The sequence below is a fragment of the Pteropus vampyrus genome, unplaced genomic scaffold, assembly GCF_000151845.1.
Source record: "Pteropus vampyrus isolate Shadow unplaced genomic scaffold, Pvam_2.0 Scaffold8, whole genome shotgun sequence".
Classification (NCBI taxonomy): Eukaryota; Metazoa; Chordata; class Mammalia; order Chiroptera; family Pteropodidae; genus Pteropus; species Pteropus vampyrus.
Window position 1 is genome coordinate 2,082,652 of NW_011888789.1, and position 20,590 is coordinate 2,103,241.

The 20,590-nt window shown below is 35.7% G+C and overlaps 1 protein-coding gene across 2 annotated transcripts in view; it reads right to left on the reverse strand.

The window, feature by feature from the left end:
- Positions 1-20,590, reverse strand: part of NEIL3 (nei like DNA glycosylase 3) — a 43,211-nt gene that overhangs the window by 18,139 nt on the left and 4,482 nt on the right. For both annotated transcript variants that reach the window (XM_011371471.2, XM_023538159.1), the window contains exons 2-6: positions 12,727-12,851; positions 4,003-4,137; positions 3,394-3,607; positions 1,871-1,945; positions 186-352 (exon numbers count right to left, since the gene is read on the reverse strand). In XM_011371471.2, coding sequence (XP_011369773.1) covers positions 186-352; positions 1,871-1,945; positions 3,394-3,607; positions 4,003-4,137; positions 12,727-12,851 — 716 coding nt within the window. The remainder of the gene's footprint in view (positions 1-185; positions 353-1,870; positions 1,946-3,393; positions 3,608-4,002; positions 4,138-12,726; positions 12,852-20,590) is intronic.

Sequence of the window (20,590 nt, forward strand, 5' to 3'; positions counted from 1 at the left end):
GCTAGAGATTTTCTGCTGAATTCAGAAATGATCTAAAAATCATCTTGGGTCATTCTGGTTTTTTAATGCTGTTATTTACTATTTCCTTCCAAGAGTTCAAATACTTTCTAGTTATATTCTCTTATTAATAGCCTTTTAGTTACAGAATTGAGGCAAAAAGTATATCTTAAAATTAGATATCTCACCGTACGTCAACATGTTGAGGGTTTTCCTTTTGACAGTGAGGACAAAAGTATGTCATTCTGTTATTCTCCCCTAAGCGACACACGGTTATTTTGCAGCAGCACCGACCACAATTAGGGCGCTTGTAAACCTTAAAGTGTTTAGAGACAATCGATCCTGCTTTACGACACTAAAAGCAAACAAACACATAACATAACATATCATGTTATCTACAAAACAGTGTTTCTAAGGAGCCAAAGATAAATTAAAAGTCATTTCTGAAATAACTTTTTAAAAATTTATATGTTTATACATGTCCATATAATCTTTTCTTTCATCTGAAATAAAAATATTGACAAGATTCAGCAATATTTGTTAGATTTGTGTGACATAATTATTTAATAACTTATTAGTACTCAAAATTATTCTTTGCATAGCTTTATCCACTTATCTAAATGAGATATAAGAGTTCTATAATTATCTTTTGTGCTTTTAAGTTTTTAAATTAAACATAATTATGTAGTTAAAACAAAAAGACTAGATTAGCTTTAAATCTGATTATTTTTAGAACACTGAGGCTGTTTATTTTGTTTCAACAGACAAAAAATTTATTTCTAGGAAGAAAATTTAACAAGATCATCTTCTTTGTTGACCTGACAAAGGAGAGTTTTTAGTTTTTAATCTTATAGATTCACTAAAAAAGAAAATAAAAATTCAAATGTCATCCTAGCAAAGAACATGTTCCATTTTGGTATAAGTTCAATTTCAAAAGACATTTGATATTCTGTCTCAGTTTTATTCTGCTAACATACATTTAAAGCTTCTGCAAAGAGAATATTCTGAGTTTATATCAGTAGTGTAAAAACTTAAAAGCCCAGATATGGCTCACCATATATAAACTGAAAGTTACACAAACAGCTTACGTTAATTTAAACAAAGTACAGAAATAGCTAACTTAATCTGGGCAGAAAATGGGTAATTGTCTATAATTATCTTTCCTTGGAAGAATAAGCAAATACATGTAATATTAAGTAGCCATAAAAACTCAAGGCAGATATGTAAAGTAAGAGGTCCATTAACATATTTGGCCAATTAATGAATCCTACAATACCTGCCTTTCTAAACATAGTAAAAATAGAAATTTTGAATACAGAAAATGGACTGTGGAAAAAAAAAATGTGTGATACTTTAAAAGATAAAATGTGTTCATCAAACTCTACATGTGCATATATACAACTTTCAAAATTTACGGTTTAGCAAGTGGTAGAAAATGCTATTATCCCATTTTACGGATGAAGAAACTAAACCTAAAGTTATCTAAATAATCTAAACCACATAAATAGTAGTGGCAAAATCTGACTGAACTGAGGTCTATTTAAAGTATTGAGTCTGTTCCTGTAGGCTTCCTATATTTTACTTTTACATGTCCACAAAAAGAACAAGAGCCTAAGTTAAACGTTATCATAGCTGTCCCCAATTGAGTATAAAGATAATTTAATATAATTATAGTTGGAGAAGTTTGGATGACCTCTGACTTCAAATTTCAAGATTTTAATTAGGCCCATAACATGTCACTCTCCCTTATTGTACTTCTATACTCTCACCACTAGATGGCTATACACAGCTTTTAACATTTTTTTTTTTTTTTTGGTATAATCCAAAGGGAAAGAATTGACATTTTACATAATTAGAAAATTTTTGCTCTTACCCTGTAAAAAAGAATGCTGAAATCATGTATCATTTTCACAAGGTGATGGATCTGTTCATCTGTTAACTGACAAACCTTAAAAGAGAAAAAAGACCGAGGAAAGTTTCATAATTGGTTCATTACTGTAGAAAAATACCACTTGCCAGTTCTAAGAGAATTGTAAATAGATTTAAAATATATTCATATCTTCTAGAACTCTATCATATATATAATTGGTGTGGTTTTATCTTTAAGTGATAGGATTATAGATAAAAAAAATTCTTATTTATAAATTTTAATTCTAAACCCAAGCATTTATTAACTATCGCTTGTGTATCTGACATCTTCGAAGTCTGTCAGCCACCTTGAAAATCTTGCTAGGTTTGCAAAAAAAAAAAAGATAAAAAAGAAAGAAAGAAAGGAAAAGAAAACAGAAAGAAGGAAAGAAGGGAAAAATAGGCAGAGGAGTAGATGATCATTAAGGTCTCTATCAAGTTTTAAAAAGATATAAAATACATGTATTAATATCAAAGTAATTGTTAACCTATGGAAGAATTTTTTGTGATACAGCCTGGCATAAATCTCAGTGTTACTCTTGCAGAGTTAATGATCATTTGGAACACGTGGTTTCAATAGCAATTTAGAACAAATTCTGATGATTTATCCTTATGCTATGTATATGTACATACAATAGAAACTAATTTATCAATTACGATAAAATCTAAAGTCATCTAAGCAATGAAATCACTCTAAAAGTATCATTACATATTTTTCAAATTATTTAAAGTTTAAAACTTATGTACTTCTAAAATACATTTATTTCTTTCCATATCTTATATATTATATTCAGTCACCTTGAAATGTTAAACTGCTTTTTAAATAATTGTGCATTGCTTTTAGAGGGCTAATAGCTAAGCTTTAAATCCCCAGACATTATGGACAAATGATCTTTTACTAGATGAATGAATGGCTGGATGTACAGATAAAAAAGTAAATTATCAGTTTATCACAGATAATAATGATATTCTAGGTAATAATACTTTGAGTTCTTTTTTTTAAAAAAAATTTCCATTGAGGTGATTTTAAAAAGCTTATTGTTAAAATTCTGTTTCATTTTTCCCATATTACAGAAATTTGACTAGCTTGTTCCAAGAGTCAAAAAGCAGAGGCTAATCTAGAACTATCATTAACTGCTCCTTTGAAAACTTACTTCCTACTGGTTTGGAATTTACAAAAACTAGAAATAACTACACAAAATAAAAAGGTATCTTTGGATTCACGTAAAAACGTGATCAATGGTATAGAGAAAATAAAAAGCAAAGCAAGTTATGGAAGAGTAGGCAATGAAGGGGGAGGAGGGGATGCATGTAGCAATTTTAAACAGCGTGGTCACGGTTGGCCTCACTGAAAAGTTGGCATGAGCAAAGACCCCTGAGGTCTGTTGGGGAGAATATGTTACTACGATATAGATTTAAGTGCTCCATCTTGGTCTCTTAACAGTATTTAAAAATATAGATGTTGTTTTAAAAATACTTGTAACCTACTTTAATTGCTGGGTGGAGACCACTGTCAAAGAGGGCTTCGTTTTTGATGATGTTGCCCACCCCAGGCAACACTTTTTGATCCATTAACACATCACAGAGCATCCGTCCTGTCTGCTTTTTAACTTCCCTTTCCGCACTGGAGAAACTAAATTTAGGTGAACATACATCTAATTCTTCCATCATTCTTATCCTCTGCTGGCTTTCTGTTGAGTTTCTAGAGAAAGGAATATAAAACACATTAATCCTAAGTCTGGTTACAACTTCACAAAGGGTCATTTAAAATGAGCTTTGATAGAAATATAAACACTTCATGCTATTCAGGGTATAAGAGTTATACAGCCAAACTGTGAAGACCCTAACAAACTATGCTATTTAAAGGCCCTTTTAAAATGAGATTTTCTCAATTATAAACTATTTTTAAATATTTCACTTATTTACTTATTTCCATGTGATATCCCAAACCAAAATGCAGATCTAACTTAAAGACTTGCAGCTGAAAGATTTTTATTTATCTCATATTTTATTTTATTATTTTATTTTTTTTACCTGAGTTTTATTTTATTATTTTATTTTATTATTATTATTATTTTTATTTATTTATTTTTTTACCTGAGTTCTACCGATGAGTCGAAGAAACAAATCAAATCCTTGGTGAGCTGCACTTTCAACACAGGAGAATTTCTATTTTTATTTTTATACTCAAGTGGATTAATCATGATGGAGCCTTTCATTCCAAAATGAATCCTGCAACAAAATCAAACCCATTTCTGAATGGCAGAAAGTATATCATGTATCAAATTCTTGTTCTTTCTCTTTACTTTTTGGATTATAAGCAAACAAATGTCAGTCAGGATAGGCACATTTAAAGGGCAAATAATGGTAGCTAACATTATATATTTTTCTGTTATGGCTTTGTTATCTTCATAAAACTAGAAGATAGGACAATCAGTTTTTCGACCCACAAATAAAATAAGTTCTTAGAGAAATAATAAGGCCTCGAAAATAAGCCCAAGAAAATATACCCGTTCTTTTTTTCTTGTCATGTGAAATATCTTTTGTTCACAGAACAGTCTAGTGTCTCTTAGTTTTTTCTCAGATTCGAAAGCTTGAGATGAGATGAAGTTAAATTTAAATTGCCTATAGTTTGTGTTTTTATAAATTCTACAAAGCCACTAACATTCAAAGTCCTTATTTCTAGCCACAATGGATTAAAAATGTTTACTCCTTCCAAAACGGTATCTACAGTTTGAGACACTCTTTTCTTCTCCCTGCTTTGGGATACACAATGAAACAATGTTTGCAAAATGTTATGCATCAAAAAAAAAAAAAAAAAAGACAAGTCAAAATGATATTGTCTTCAATTCTTTTAGTTTTCTTCTATCTTTCCATGTATTGAGAAAAAGGGATTTATAAATATTTACGGTTAAGTTGAAAGCCACAACACAGTGATAAAAAATTCATAACCTTTCAGTTTTTATAGGATTGATTACCATGTCCAGTTTAAAAAAAAAAAAAAAAGGAAAGAAAGTGGTTTTGTGAGACCTCTGATGATGAAGATCAAAAATGATTCTCAAGATGAAATATTGTGTTCTGCCTTTCAAATCTTTCTCCTTATAGCTTCGTTGAGTTAATAAATATGGCTCTTTTGGCAGCAAATGTTACTGCTCTGTGCTTCTAATTCCAAAGCACTATGTTATAGCATTGTACAAGGTTAACCAGTCTAACTTTAAAAATGTGGGTTTTAAACTCTGTGTGCCCTACTATCAATCATAAAAGCATTTTACATGCCCATAGTTCTTGACAGGAAAAATGTGTGCCTGTAAGTACTCCATAATTTAGTTTATGGAGGTTCAACCCCAGTGAAAGGTGTACAACTGTCATGCCCGAAAGCCATCATATCTAAAATCTTTTCAGCTGCATGGCTCATAAAATAGATTCTAAATCACTTTCTATAATGAAACTGCATCCACATAAAAAATCTCAAAGGTTAAGACCCAATTCAAATGTGGAAGTAACCCCAACAAGAACCCTGAATCAAATAAGGATGACTTTTTTGGTCTTATATATAAATCTATTCAATTTAGAAGAAAATGTCCGTAAAATAACTATTTTTATTTTATTTTTATTTAACTTTTATTAAATAGCTAAATGTTATGATAACTGAGTCCTGATAAACTAACAAATTTTGTGTTTATTGTTAAGTACCCTTTAGCGAAAACTCAGAAAAATATGTCAGTTTCATGAAAATTTTCGAGGCACAGTAAACACCTGTACTGTTACAACAATTGCCATACTGATCTTTATAGATCAGGACAGAGGCTCATATTACATTTACATATAAGAGTTAGATTTGCTTTTCAAGATTCCTCATTATAACAACTTAGTTTAGGAAAATTTTTGTTAGATCCTCATTTTTATCTCTTGATCCTCTTAAGCTCCCTCCATCCCCCAATCCAGTTGGCTATTGAGATCACTCACTCTACATATATGACTACTTGCCTATGGTGGGCATTAGGCCCAGCCTGGAGCAGTCTGTGTCCCTGCCTTAGACACAGCTGATTCAGGAACGAACACCTGAGTCACACTGGATCCATTAGAATTCCAGCTGGATTCATTGGAATTCTGATGAATTTATGGATTTCAGATACAGAGAAGTCAGTTTCTTGTAAGTTTTGAGAGATCTAATATGGGGGCTGTCTATGGAAATGTTTCCCAACTTAGACACCAGAGAAGCCATGAGTGAGGCCTCTCTGCAGAAAGGAAGATGACGGCAGATTCCAGTGAGAAACAGTCAAGAAATGCAGAGTCTTCTGAACATTTAGTCTTTGCTCCCAGTTCCCCCTGAAGCCTGACTACAGTATCTTTGGGGATCATAAGACACCCTAAAGTCTTAAAATAAATAATTATTGAACTTTTTTGAATCGGGTTTCTGTCATTTGCAACCAAAATTCTAATATAAAAAATTGCGTCCAAATAAAAATTGAAGTGATATTAAGAAACTCCCTATAGTTAGAAATAACTTCCCCAAACAAAGCAATACTATTTGAAACATCAGTCACATTCTTCCAGGCTACCAGAACATCCTTAAGCAGGCATGGGAAGCATAAATGACAATATGGTCACAGGTATATGTTAATGACAACTGCACATTGGTAATAGGGCAACTGCTTATAAAAATTATCAAGTGATCAAAGTGTCCTAGGGATAATAAAGAGTGTAAAATAGTTGAATAGCACGATTGTAAAATTTATGCTAGGAATTCAAAGAAAGAGGTTATTCAAAGACATGGTCTTATGCTAAAAAGGAAAAAGAGTTCTACTTCTACTTAGAATATAGAAGCTAAAAGTGAATATAGCTCCCACCCTGACAAGGAGAAAAAAAAAATCACATTGTTTACAAAAACACTTAAGCCCATCAGAGACATGAGGTTGCAGGCAGCTAGGTGAGCTAAATTCCCATGAGTGACAAGGCTTCCATGGAAAGACAGACATACAAATTGTCACACCTGTGGCAGAGTACAGGAGGAAGAGACAACTATCGTAAAAATGGATAAGAAGAAAACAACTAAAATTCTCAACTAACTTTTAAATATTGAATGTGGCTTGCATGACAGTTCAGAATCCCTGGTGCCCCAGACACAAGGAGAGTATGCACTCACTATAAGCTCTTTTCACCGGGCGTCCACCAGTTAGTTGCACAAGAAAAAGATGAGTCATGACAGGGGACCTGAAAGAGCCATCCTTGGTGGCATGGTACCTGTCTGCATAAAACCCTGTCTGCTCAAAGATGTCTCTCATGCGAGGCAAAAGTCTTGAAAAGTCTTAAGCTGCTGTAGCTGAGGGAGAGGTACAAACAAAAAGCCATCTGTCCCTAAAGGAGTAACAGGAAACCTCCTGCCCACACTGAAAGTTTTGCACCAAGTGACAAGCATAAGCAGTCTGCCACTCAGAAGGGCAGGAAATCCTTCGCCACCAGGCCCAAGCTAAGTGCACTGCTGCTGAGGATGAGCAGAGGCAGAAACCATCTGTACCCAGGGGTGAGGCAAGGACTCAGCTTTGGCGCAGAATCCTGCAGTGATGCAAGGACACATCTGTTCCCACTGGGAGACAGGAAAGAAGCTCGCTCTGACTTGAGAGTCCCTCCTACACATAAAAGGAAGAGTTTGGATGCCCAGGGGAGGAGAGTGGCACTAGCCCTGAGAAAACTGCCACCTGAGGTCCACGTGCACAGGGCTTGCCTGAGAATCAGGCTGCTAGCAGGGTCAAGAACCTCCATTTTCCCCATCATGAACCTCTCAGTGAGTAAAAGGCAACAGCAGTCTACCACTGTATGGAGTGGAGGTGGCAAGAGTGTGGAAAGACGCCCTTATGACGCGAATGTGCAGGGGCTGCTGAGAGCTGAGAGTGGAGCAGAAACACAGAAAAATCACCTCAGCCTTACCAAGCCACACTCAAGCCATCAAGGAGCAGTAGCAGCTGGAGTTTTTGATGCCACTGATGCACTGAAGGCAACTATAACAACAAAACCCAAACCAAACTCAGCTACTTACTGGACTCACTCAGCCCCTACACTAATGTCCCTATAGAAGAAGCATTACGACTTTGGGGCTTAAATATTATTTACCTCAGTCTCTATTGTTCTTATAAATGTGATATTTGTAATTCAAAAAAATTATGAAATAAAAAAGATAAAAAAAATCAATGTGAAGAGATAAAGTAGTCAGCATAGCCAGATCCAAAGATCCTCCAGATGTGAGAACTACGAGGCAGGTAATATAAAATCAATTTAAACATTAAAATTATTAATTGAGAAAACCACGCCAGGTAAGCCGGCTATGATAAGGTCCCCAGCTTTCACAAGTATTATAGTGCTATGTGGATTTCACGTTAATGTGTTTCCAGGCTTTTATAACCTTGTATAGAGGTGTGAATAAACACTACATGATCAGAGCCAATGTAGGCCATGAATGGGTCATTCTCTTTTGCGTGACCAGGTGCAGATGCCTTTGCTTTCTATTCATGGTAGATTTCTGTATGCCTTTAAAGTGGATATTAAAAAGCGCCAGTAACCAAGACCTAGCAAATCTGCATCTAGGAATTTTTCTTAAGAAAACATCAAAACGGTAAAGGACGTGCACAAGGACGTTAACTGCAGAGTTATTTATTAGAGAGAAAGAAAAGGGACAATGTTAATCAGTATTGGTTGATTTAAAATGACAGATACATATATTGGAAAACTGCACACATTAAAAATTATGATGAACATATATATTTTGACATTGACCAATACAATATGCATATTATGTAAAAAAAGCTAAATATAAATTAAAATTCCCATTCATATAAAAATTATAATATAAATATCATATATGTAATCCATGTATATTTAATATAAACTATGTGTAAATATGTGGTATATATACAATATATTTTATCTATGATATTTACAAAAACTGTTAAGAGTGGGGTTTTTCTTTTTTTTTTGGTATAGAAATTATGGGTGGTACTTATTTTTTCCTTTAGACTTTTTGGAACTATCTTAATATTGTACAATTGGCTTATATAGTACTTTTAAAATAAGGACAAAATTGCAATAAAACGATGTATATATTGAAAAGAAAGAAGAAAAAGATAATGGGAGAATGAGTGATCTCGTAGGCTGCAAGTACAGAAGGGAAATTAATGAATAAGGCAAAGATTTCCATAATATCTCCAGTTACATAGAGAAGCATATGGTTATTGACATAGAAAATAAAAGTTATTGTTTCAAAAGCTAAAAATGTTTAATTTTCTGCGTGTAGATGTGGTCAGATATATTTGTTTATTTAAAATTGAGGTATAATCAACATATAATATTACAGTAGTTTCAGGTGTACATCAAAATGATTTGATTGAAATAATCATAATAAGTCTAGTTAACATCCATCACCTTACAGTTACAAAAAATTTTTTTTCTTGTGATGAAAACTTTTAAGATCTACATTCTTAGCAACTTTCAAATATGCAGTACAGTATTGTTAACTACAGTCACCATGCTGTACATTATATCCTATGACATTTATTTTATAACTGGAAGTTTGTACCTTTTGATAATGGTCAGCTTTCTTAAGTTCCAAGTGACAGAGACTCAACCAAAAAGGTTAATGCACTAAGGAATATTTAGTAGCTCATGGAATCTTAGGAAGGGCTGAAGAATCTAACTGCAGGAAAGGCAGGAAAAAGTTGGATCTCAGGAATAGATAGAATAAAAAACTAAAATGACTCTGAGATCCTTTTTCTGCCATATGCAGGCTGATTTTATTTTCCAGCACCTCACGCTGTCTTAACATGGCCATCTGCCAGTTCTAAAGGCCTCACATCTCCAGGTTTTCTCTATATCACAGAGAACCTAACTTTCCTCATTCTAGACAAGAAAGTCTCGTGAAAGAACTAAGATTGATTCAATGAACTGTGTATGAGAAAGTTAGTAAGATTATATTAAATTCAACTTGAACTCTGGATTATTTTGGCCAGAAAACCAGCTTCCAGAAGGAATGATGTCCCGAAGGGACAAGTAGGGCACATAAACTGTAGGTACTTACTACTCTAAAGTATAGAATTTAGTTTAGAATTTTTAACACACTTCGTATTTGCCTAATATGTTATATGACAGTACAAAAACCATGTCTAAACTCTAAACTGTAAAACCTTTTTGTAAGTAGCATCTAATGGATTCCATAAAGACTGTTTAGAAAACTAAAAAGAACTATCACACTATCTCTTGCATATCTGTTTAGAGGATCATATTTCTTAAATGCAATAAATTACAAAATTGATAATATACAAAGCTTCTCTAAAATGTCAAAGCCTCTAAAATATTTCAGATATAGTTCCTTAGTATGTTTGATAATTGCAAAAAATTGGAGTCATATAAATCACAACTAGAAATAACAAAGTGATTTGGAAAGAAAGATTCATTAAAAATATATTCTTTTAAATGTTAGCCCAAGATGTAACAGCTGTGTTCATTTTGATTGAAAATGGCAGCTTGTAGGGTGGGTGTGTCTGGAATAGACTTGCACACACCACATAGCATTGGCAATGTATGCACACACAGTTCAAAGAGATTATATTTGGTATTCGTATTGTGAATGTATAAATTTATTTGTGTTTCTTTATTTTTCAGTTCACTCTAATGAGTATTTGTTACATAAATAACAAAAAATTAGAAATGGCTTTTGTTTTGTTATAGATGAAGAGCTTTTGTAAAGTGTTCAGAAGTAGTATAAGTATTAGTCATATATAACACCACAATCGTGCTCCTAAAATAAATGTCTATCAAATAATTTGCAGTATTCTATGGCACTATTATGAGCACTTGAGCACTATGATACATCTTTTGGTAATAGAAATAGTCACTCTCTAATTTGTATCTTTCTGAAGTGTGGATTTTTAGGTGGCAGAGGCTCTTACAGAGGGATATCTTGTATTCTACTTTTATAACAAATGAACCCCAGGAAGATTCATGGCCTGCCTGGTAAGATACACTCAAAGCCACAAGCAATTTTAATTGTGAAAATCTTTGCCTTAAGGGAAAACTGTAAGCGATCATTAAGCACGTTTCCTGCTATATGCTTTCTAAATTGCAGTCAGGTCTGGTGGGTAGAAAACTGAAGTCAAAAGTAAAGACAACATTTCTATTTCACGCTCGCAGCCCTTCAGCCTTACACAACAATCACATTTCTTTGACAGAGTCATCCATTCTCCTAAGAAGCATTGGATGGGTGTGCATTTTTTTTTAACATATTAAATTGTGAAAGTTGCTGCTGTTGATTTTAGGTTGCTCAGTTCACATTCAAACAGCTGATCTGCCATTGACCTTGAATTGTTGTATCAAACAGTCGTTAAAGCTATACGAAATTGAAAGGAAGCAACCATTACACTTCCCCCCACCCATATACTGAGATACTCACTCTCCAGGGATGGCACCATTTTGCTTAGTTTGAAGAGGCAACTGCCCTTGTTCAGAACTTCACTTCCTGACTGCCCTGTACTGAGTGATGATTCCCCATTATCGGTCTGGTGGGGAACACTTGATAAAAACACCTGTCTCTCACCCTACAGAAATAAATCTGCAGCTAATACCAGAGAATCAATAACATATCAATGTTTTCAACTATCCTTACATGAATTCCATTATGTCCTACTCCGTTCAGAGTGAAGAGTTTTCAGTCACATCAATCTACTACAATAAGGCAACCTGCAGTAGGTCACCAACCACTGCATGAACTGGGAGATATACGTCAATGTTATCAACTCCAGACACGAAGTGACAGTGTTGTACAAGGACAGCAGGTACTGACAATGAAGAGAGAATGCCTCCAAGGAAAAACAATGATATAAACTCTGAAGTGTTCTAAACTTGAAGTAGATAAATAACAGCAATAAATAAAATCAAGTCATCTCTGATTATCTCATAATATAGTTACATATTATCTCTTTTGTGACCATTATTTACCTTCATTTAAAAGTATGGGGTCCAGTTGCAGGATTTTTTTTTTTTAATATCAATATCTTAAAAAAACCATTAAAGAGATTCAAAGAAGCAGTGCCAATCTTTATAGTTTGCAATAGCTTAGGCTAAACTCAGAGAAAGACTTAGATTTTATAGACATATTAATCCATGAGCCTTTTTCATTTGCCTGCAAAAATTAAATAGGTGATCTGACAATTACATACATTACGACATCTTTATCATTAAGTCAATTGAGGCAGCAGATTGCATGACCTTTTTTGCCAACACATTAGCAATGAATGTCCTTATATAAGCACTGTAAAAAAATGGAGAACCTGTTACTTCTGTGAAAAGTTTCTTAATTCTATAAATAAGTTCCAGTTCTGTCCAAGACTTCAGAGAAAAAAAGAAAGACAGAAAAATATAAACATCTAGAGATACATTTAAACCATGCTAGGAGCTGTCATAAATATAAAGAAACTGATGTCAATAATGCAATGAACATTTGGTGAAAACGAGAGGGGAGAATAGCTGCATGGCGAGTTTAAAAAAGAGCAAAGCAGAGCTGTGTTACTCTAATATCTCTAGGAAAGCACTGAGAGCCTATCAAATTTTTTTTTAAAAGAAATAAATTGACTAGCCCTCCAAGTAACGATGACATCACAATTTATTCTTCTGCTTATTGCTTTCCATGATAGAATCTCAACCTCTTATACTAGAGCTCTCTTAAAAATGGAGTACTTTCTACATGATTAAATGTGACACCTGGCAAACTGCAGGAAAAGCCTTCTACTCATCTTTAAACATAGAGATAAGACGTATTGTACAGGCTTATCTTACCGTAAAGCTTTCGGCCCAAAGTACATAAAAAGCTCTTTCCCCAAAGTTTCCACGCCACTGTAAAGGTGTCCATTGAACAGTCTCAAAGAATTCTGGCTGGAGTCTTTATGATTATTCTGTGTAGCCTAGTAGAAAATACATACACACATGTAAACACACACAAACTTAAACAAAATTACAATTTAATTCTTAAACGTATTTATACGACTTCCTGTCCAGGTGCATCCCAATGAGAAGAATCATCTTCAATAAGTCAAGTAATATAATTAGCAGTTCAAATATATTTTGTCAAATTACTATGCAATCATTTAAGAAGAGAGGCTCCAAAAATACAATCAAAATGAGTTTCTTCCAGGACCATATAGCTCTGCACGTGTGAAAAGAAAGCACAGAAAAATGACGTGAATGTTTTAAAACCAACAACTAGGATACAGTCTTCCACTTCCAGAGTGTAGCCAAGGTTCCTGGAAGAGCTCTCAGATCACAACAGCTACAAGGGGTAGACAAAGTATGAAAACAAAATATTCTGACCTGCAATGATGAACTTAAAGCCAGTAAGAAATCATAAGAGGTTGAAAAGCAAGGAAAAGTGGGAGAGAATTGCAAGGGTAAGCAGTGCCCTGAAGCCAGCTCTTGTCAGAGAGGCATTTGCTGGACTTAAAGAATCAGTTTCAGTTTTCACGGTTTTGTGGTGTGTAGAGAATCAGATATAAAGCCTGAGACCCCACTAAGCAGAGGAACCAAATATCAGGCCTGCTCCTCTTTCCTGCCTAACATAATGTTAAGAATAAAAGAAAATGTAACCCACTACCTGTTCCTTGCATCGCCATGCAAAACCAAACGCCACATTGTTAGGATTACAATCAAGGTACCGAACACTGTAAAGAAGACCAAGGTTATTATAAACATCCAGTATCAGTCCCTCTGTGGCTGAAGGAGAGAAATGGGTTGGGTTTAGATACTGGTAATGCTCTTTTTCTCAAGCTAGGCAGTATGTACACAGGTGTTCTCCATACCATTTTTTATTCTTGAGATACATTTTATAAATATCTAATTTGCACTCAAAGTATAATAAAATTTAAAACTATTATAAATGTATAACTATTGTATAAGATACAGTAGGTATATATATTTACACATTAACTCTTAATCTAAGGTAATATCTGCGCATACTTCTTTTATTTTCCTCAAATAGACCAAAGGATTCTCAGAAAATCTAGGATGAAATCTTGGTGAAGATGGGGTGATGGTCGGGTGTCAGGGAGATAATTATAAAACAGCTTTAGATATAGTTCAAGAGCAAATTCCAACTTTATCTCTACTTATAGTAGGATGATATTGTTCAGTGATACTCTAAATTTTGGTTTACAGATACCTATCATTCTAAATATTTAAGATGCTATGTCCATCTACATATCATCAAAAGACATAACTATAGTATTTAGTTCAAAGGGATAATAGTTATTTAAAAAAGTGATAACTGCCAGGGACTGAATTGTATCCCCTGAACCATGCATATGTTAAAGCCATAACCCTAATGTGACTGTATTTGAAATAGGGATTTTAAGAGGTAATTAAGGTTCGATGAGATCATAGAGTAGGGCCCTGATCCAATAAGATTAGTAGTATCCTTATAAGAGACACCAAAGAGCTTACTCTCTCCCTCCTGTATGCTCAGAGGAAAGGCCATGTGAGAAGAAAATGGACTTTTGCAAGCCAAAAAGAGAGCTTTACCAGAAACCAAATGGGCCGGAACCTTGATCTTGGACTGCTAGCCTACAGAACTGTGAGAAAATTAATTTCTGTGTTTAAGTGACCAAGTTTATAGTATTTTGTTATGGCAGCCCGAGCAGAGTAAAACAAGAACAGATACTATTCTTTCACTAAATTCATTTGCAGTTGAAATGGCTACAGTCAATGCCAGAATTTCCCTGAAGTTCAGGGAATTGGCTTTATGTCCCTCCTTTGCATAATAAGAACTGGGGAATCCATCTCAGGCCCAGAGTGACCAATAAACAAATAAACAGGAGTGATTATAAATGCCAGCCTTCCTGTTCTACACAAACCACAAAAAGAACCTGTGGGAGACCCTGACATCAGGAACTATAGATCCATGTCACCATGTCCTCAGAACAATTGCCTCCAGTTTCTCTTCTCTTCCTTGGATGAACTTGAGGGCTTATCAATGATTATCAAGCACTGGCATGGCAGGCTTGAGTATTCACTTCAGTGAGAAGAAAATATTTCATATTTGCCTTGTTTTTATAAATGAATCTGTTAGAGCACATGTTCCCAAGCCCCAGGCCAAGGACCTAACAGTCTGTGGCCTGTTAGGAACCAGGTCACACAACAGGAGGTGAGAGATGGGCCAGTGAGCAAAGCTTCATCTGTTATTTGCACCTGCTCTGCCTCGCTAGCATCACCACCTCAGGTCCGCCTCAAATTATCAGGCATTAGATTCTCATAGGAGCACCGGTCGCTGGTGCTGAAAAGTTTGGGGACCGCTGTGTTAGAGCCTTGAATTGAGACACAAAGAGAGTCTAGATGTTTTATTGCCTAACAAGACTTTACTCCACCACTTACATACACTTCAAGTCAAGTGTAAATTAAGATAGTAGGTTTCAATGTAGGTTTCCATAATAACCAACTAGGAGGTAAAACATTCTTATGAACGTCCCTGGTTACTTTTAAGATGATGATATACAGATCAGATATAGATGTTATGAATAAACTTTGCTTCAACATAGGTTAGGTTTTATGTTTTTCGGATCTCAAATTTAAGGTCTTGGGAAATTTAAAACCTTCATTTCTGAATTAGTAGTTCAGAGTCTTGTTTCCCCACCATGCCAACGTCAACAATTTCTTATCCTCTCCCAATAGTCTTTATAAGTGACTGGTTTTAACCATGCCCTCTGAGTCCTCTGGCTTCTGTTAGGGTTCTCAGCAGAGGCTGGGTGAGGAATCTGATCCCATTTCATATGGACTTTCCCAGCCACCATTGTAGCTTTGCCTCCTTCTTGAATGGGAGTATATTTGCCGCTACTGTCATTCTGGTGCTTTAATCTCCCTTAAATCTTTAAATCTCCCAAGTTAAATCTAAAACTCACTTCTACCAAAGTTGTTGAAAAAGGCCAGTATGTACACTCTGTCGGGCCTCTCAACCCTCCCCCTCCGGCCCTCAACCCCTTCCACACACAACCCCCTCACCTCACCCCCCACTTTCCAACACCAGGAACATTCTCCTTCTAGGAGATAAAGAGCCCTCACAGCCTGTGCTGGGTTTATTGCCTTGCAAGGGGATATCTTTCCCAGTTCCAGGCTTGATGCACACTTTTATGTTCTGTTTAAACACCTGCATGGCAATGGCCCTCAGGCATGTCCTCTGCTTTCAGACCACAGTGGGAGGGCTAGGGTCTTTCTACTGCAGCACAAAGTGAGGTGCGTGCAGTCACACTGCTCATAGCCTCTGTGGATCAGACCCACTGGCCACGGGGAACTGATGCATTGTGAGGGCCCGGATCCAGGGCCTTCTCTCTCCTCTTGCTGTAAGTAAACGCTGTGTCCTTGAACCTGGTATGCATGTTGTCTTTCCTCAGCAACTTGGAATCGGGCACTGGCTTCTTCTAGTGGCTCTTATTTGCCTTTTAACCTCGGCCGCACTCACGTTACATTCTATTTTCTTAGGCACAGCCTCAGCACCAATGAATAGTGGATCGTAATACCTGACTGGCTGATTGAAAACATCTCTGTCAGTTGCCACATCACTGTTTCTCACTGAACTGCCCTAAATCTAAATGCTCCAACTTGCTACCTCCCAAAATGGGAAACCACATGACTAAGTTGCTCTCCCTCAAGACTTCTCTATCCCTGGCCCAGACCTCTTTTCCTCTACTTAATTCTGACTTTACTGTGTCAGAAGAAGAGCTCCTGGCAAAAAGGCAAAGGAGGTAACCTTGAATTAGACAGTGCTGTCACAACACCTAACAAAACAGTAAATGAGTCCCAATTGTCTTATGTGAAGTCTGCTCATATTGCTAAATTAACAGCTTTAACAAGAACTTATACCATTTAGTGGAAAACTCTCACAATTAACATCTATCATTGTTCATGTCATTCACTTGGCTGTGTCTACAATTTTGACATTCTCTGACAACAAAGGTGCTATATGCCATCTGGAAAGACACCCCTGCTCATTAAAAATGCACCATTCATGGTTGTGTGATTGGATCCACTCATTTTAGAAAAGTTTATTGACCTTCCACTGTGTTTGAGGCCTTGTTCGAGATTCTGGGGATATATCCATGAAAAAAAAAAGCAATGAAAAACCCCCTGCCTTCATAGAGTTTACATTCCACTGTGTGTGTTGGGGTGGGGGGAGAGCAAGCATTAAACAGCATAACAGTAATATGAGATCATTTTGAAAAGAAATTGAGGTGAGAGAGATCAAGATTAGGGGAGGGTATAGCAGGCTACAATTTTAAATGGGACAGTCGTAATCTCACTGAAAAATGATATTTGAGCAAGTCTAAAAAGTTGTGAGCGAACCACATCTAGGCAACAGAAAGGGTGATGCACATGCCGTCTGGTGGAGTGTCCTGTGTACCGAGGAACAGCAAGCGGGCCTGCAGCCAGAGAGCTCAGAGCACAGGGGAGACAGTAGACAGACGAAATTTAACACAGTAAGAATCAGACCATGGACTGGCTTTCCTCTGACAGAAATGAGGTGGAGGAAAAACATGATCTAAATTACTTTTCAAAATGCTCTCTCTGGCTGCTGGGTAGAATTGTGGCTACAGGGATCAAGAGTGGAAGCTGGGAAAGACCTTAGAAGATTATGCAACAATCCAGAGATGGAGGAGATCTGGGCGACCACAGCTGAAACATCCTCTATAACCAATGCTGAGAGGTAGGTGAAAAAAAAAAATTATATCCAGGATTACTCCCTCAAGGCATCAAAATTGTCTATATGCTCTCCAAATTATTGTCATCTATCAGAGGTTTTAGGAAGTCAAGTAGATCTAACTAGAGGAAATTTGGCTACTTAGCAAGAGAAAACCTCAGTGGCTGATCTTCCAAAATTTTATGCTTACTGGATGGCTTATTAACAAGACAAAGAGCAGTACATGCCCTTGTAAACAAATTCTGTTGTGTATCGCAGGATGAATCCAAAAATACAAAGGCCAATACACTTAAAATGCATAAGACCATTAAATCTCATCCCATAGCTGTCAGTGAAAAGTGAAACTTGTCCTGGCTGACAGCCTCAAAGGGAACTGCAAACCAAACCCTTCAAGGTGTAATATATATATGTCTTACTTATTTAACTAGTGTTTTACCCTATTCTCCATAATTAAAAATAACATACAACATCAAAAAAAGAAATGTTAAAACAGCTAGGAAATTAAAGGCTCTACGAATATTGAAAAAAGATGTTTATAGACGGATGAAGGTGACCATTACAGCATAGATGTCGGCAGAAGGGCAAGTAGAGGAATGGTCACAGGTAGAGAAACACTCGGTGGAAACCCACAGACCCGACACTTAATGACTTCAGTGCAGCAGAAACTGTTCGGCTACAGAAGCTGTAATGACCTTGGCTTGAATATGTTTGAGAATGAGTTTCTTAATCCTCGATGAGGTGTGTTTGGAAATTAAAATGAAATGTCAGTATAACCTCTCCCTTGCTCACATATAGTTTGTAATTCTCATGGTACCAGAATTCCCTCACCTGAGAAGCAGAATGATCTTGAGGCTTTCTACCTAGCACAGGGTTTGCCACAACCGCTATCATAGAACTAACCATAATAAGTGACGCTTCTTTTTTTGTGACTTCTCACTTATTTGTCTATAAGCTTCTTGGGAACAGGAACTATGGTGTTCAACTAAAAGCCCTGCCTGAGAGCCTCAAACAATGCCTGGAAGTCAGTCAGCATTTGGGGGATTAATCAGATATTTCCTTCTTTACTTCCTAAAACTGAATGTGGCTTTAAAATACAGGCTCACTGTCTCCCCGTCCACCATTCCCATCTTGCTTTACCTTTCCCAAATTTCTTGGCAAAACCTTCTACTCTATCATCTGTTTCATTGGCTTTGAAAATTATTAACACCCCTGTCTCTTATTTTCTAATTATCTGCAATGGAGCGAGGTTTAAATATAAGAGGACAGAATTCTCATGACCACCAAAACCTAGATGGAAGAAATGCTATATTTACCAGAATGTCCCATAAAGTAAAAAGAACTTTATGAGAAGGTTTAGAAAGGTATTTAGGAAGAGACTGATATATTTTCAGTAACCAGTCCTAGCATGCCATAGTTTTTATTAGAGATGTTTACTTAGCATTTAACATTTGCTTTAAAAACATCTATTCCAGTACTTCACTTTGGTTTTGAGGAAAATGACACATAAAGATCTTTTTATTCAGTTGTCTGTCATGCAGGCACTTGACCCAAGTCACCTGATTCCCAGTACACTATTATTTCTAAAATAAAATGCTCTGAATAATATATCTGAAATAAAACAGAATTTTCAACTTACGACTGACCATCTCAAGCACCTGCATATATTTTTAACTGATTTTTTTTAAAAAAACTTCCATTTTAGGGGAAAATTCTGGTATATCAGTGATGGCTTGCTGCACTTATTTTGAGAGCTATTGTATATAAATTGATACGTGTGATGAAGTGGGCAAGGCTTTGAAATAAACCTAAGATTTATGAGATAGTCACTAGTCCTACTGTAGAATCATTTCTCTGCGTATAAGCTTTAGCTGCCCAAATTCAAAATTTCCACAAGCCTATTGTCTTTGCTATAACTATACGCAATTGCCCAATAAATACTTGACTTTCTCATGTTGACCCTTATAATCCTGTTACTATATTATTTGAACATTTCATCCTTTTTTTCCTCCTGAAATAGAGACGAAAATCTCCTTTGCCACAATTTTAAGTATGATTGAGAAGGGTTCACCTTCCCATTTTCAAGTGGCTTAATAATATGAAATCGTCAAAACAACATGGATCTTCAGAGACAGCACATGACTTACTGTGCTGACAACCATTTATCCTGCCTATTCATGGGTGAAAAGAAAGATAAACTCTTCAGAATAGAATAAGACTTTTCCATAGATAAATTTTTCAACTCTAGTTATGTATTTTCTCACAAAGGAAAAAAAAAAACCCACCAAGTTTACTTTTCACAGTCTCTTCTCTTTTTTTTTCTTACATACTTTTTTATTTCCTAATACAATACTTTTCTTAATCAGAGGTCACTTACCTACCAATTTAAACCATCAAAGAACCTAATTTTAAAATGGTCTCTAAGCACCAAAATAGAGGTCTTTAGGTCCATTCATCAAAACATAGTCTACAATTTTGTAAGAGCAGAACCTTCAAGCACTTACCCAGAGGCTAAATGCCTTGTACATAATTTGAGGGCACAAATGATTACAAACCCCTTTTGAGGAAATAGGGCATTTCTTGGACTAATGGGTCTGGTGAGAAAGCCCTAATCTGGGAGAAAAAGGAACAATTACCAGGACATGTCCTTTGTTAGGCACTAATCTAAGAGTTTTAGATGACCTCTAATATAATCCTGAGCAAATAAGCAAAAATTTCAGTCTAAGCACCTCTAGGTAAGGAATTAACAAAAGAACTGGAATTCAAATTCAAGATGAACAGATAGCCATGGAAAAATCACCTCCCTTAGCTTCCCCATCTGCAAGACTTAACCTGTTGTTGGTTATCCCTTGTTCCATGAGTCTATATAATGCTAAATGCTGGTAATAATGATCCTGAGCCATTAGGGAAAATCATTACCAGCATCCATTTACTAAGGTAAGGAAGTACGTGGTGCATGTTCTATAA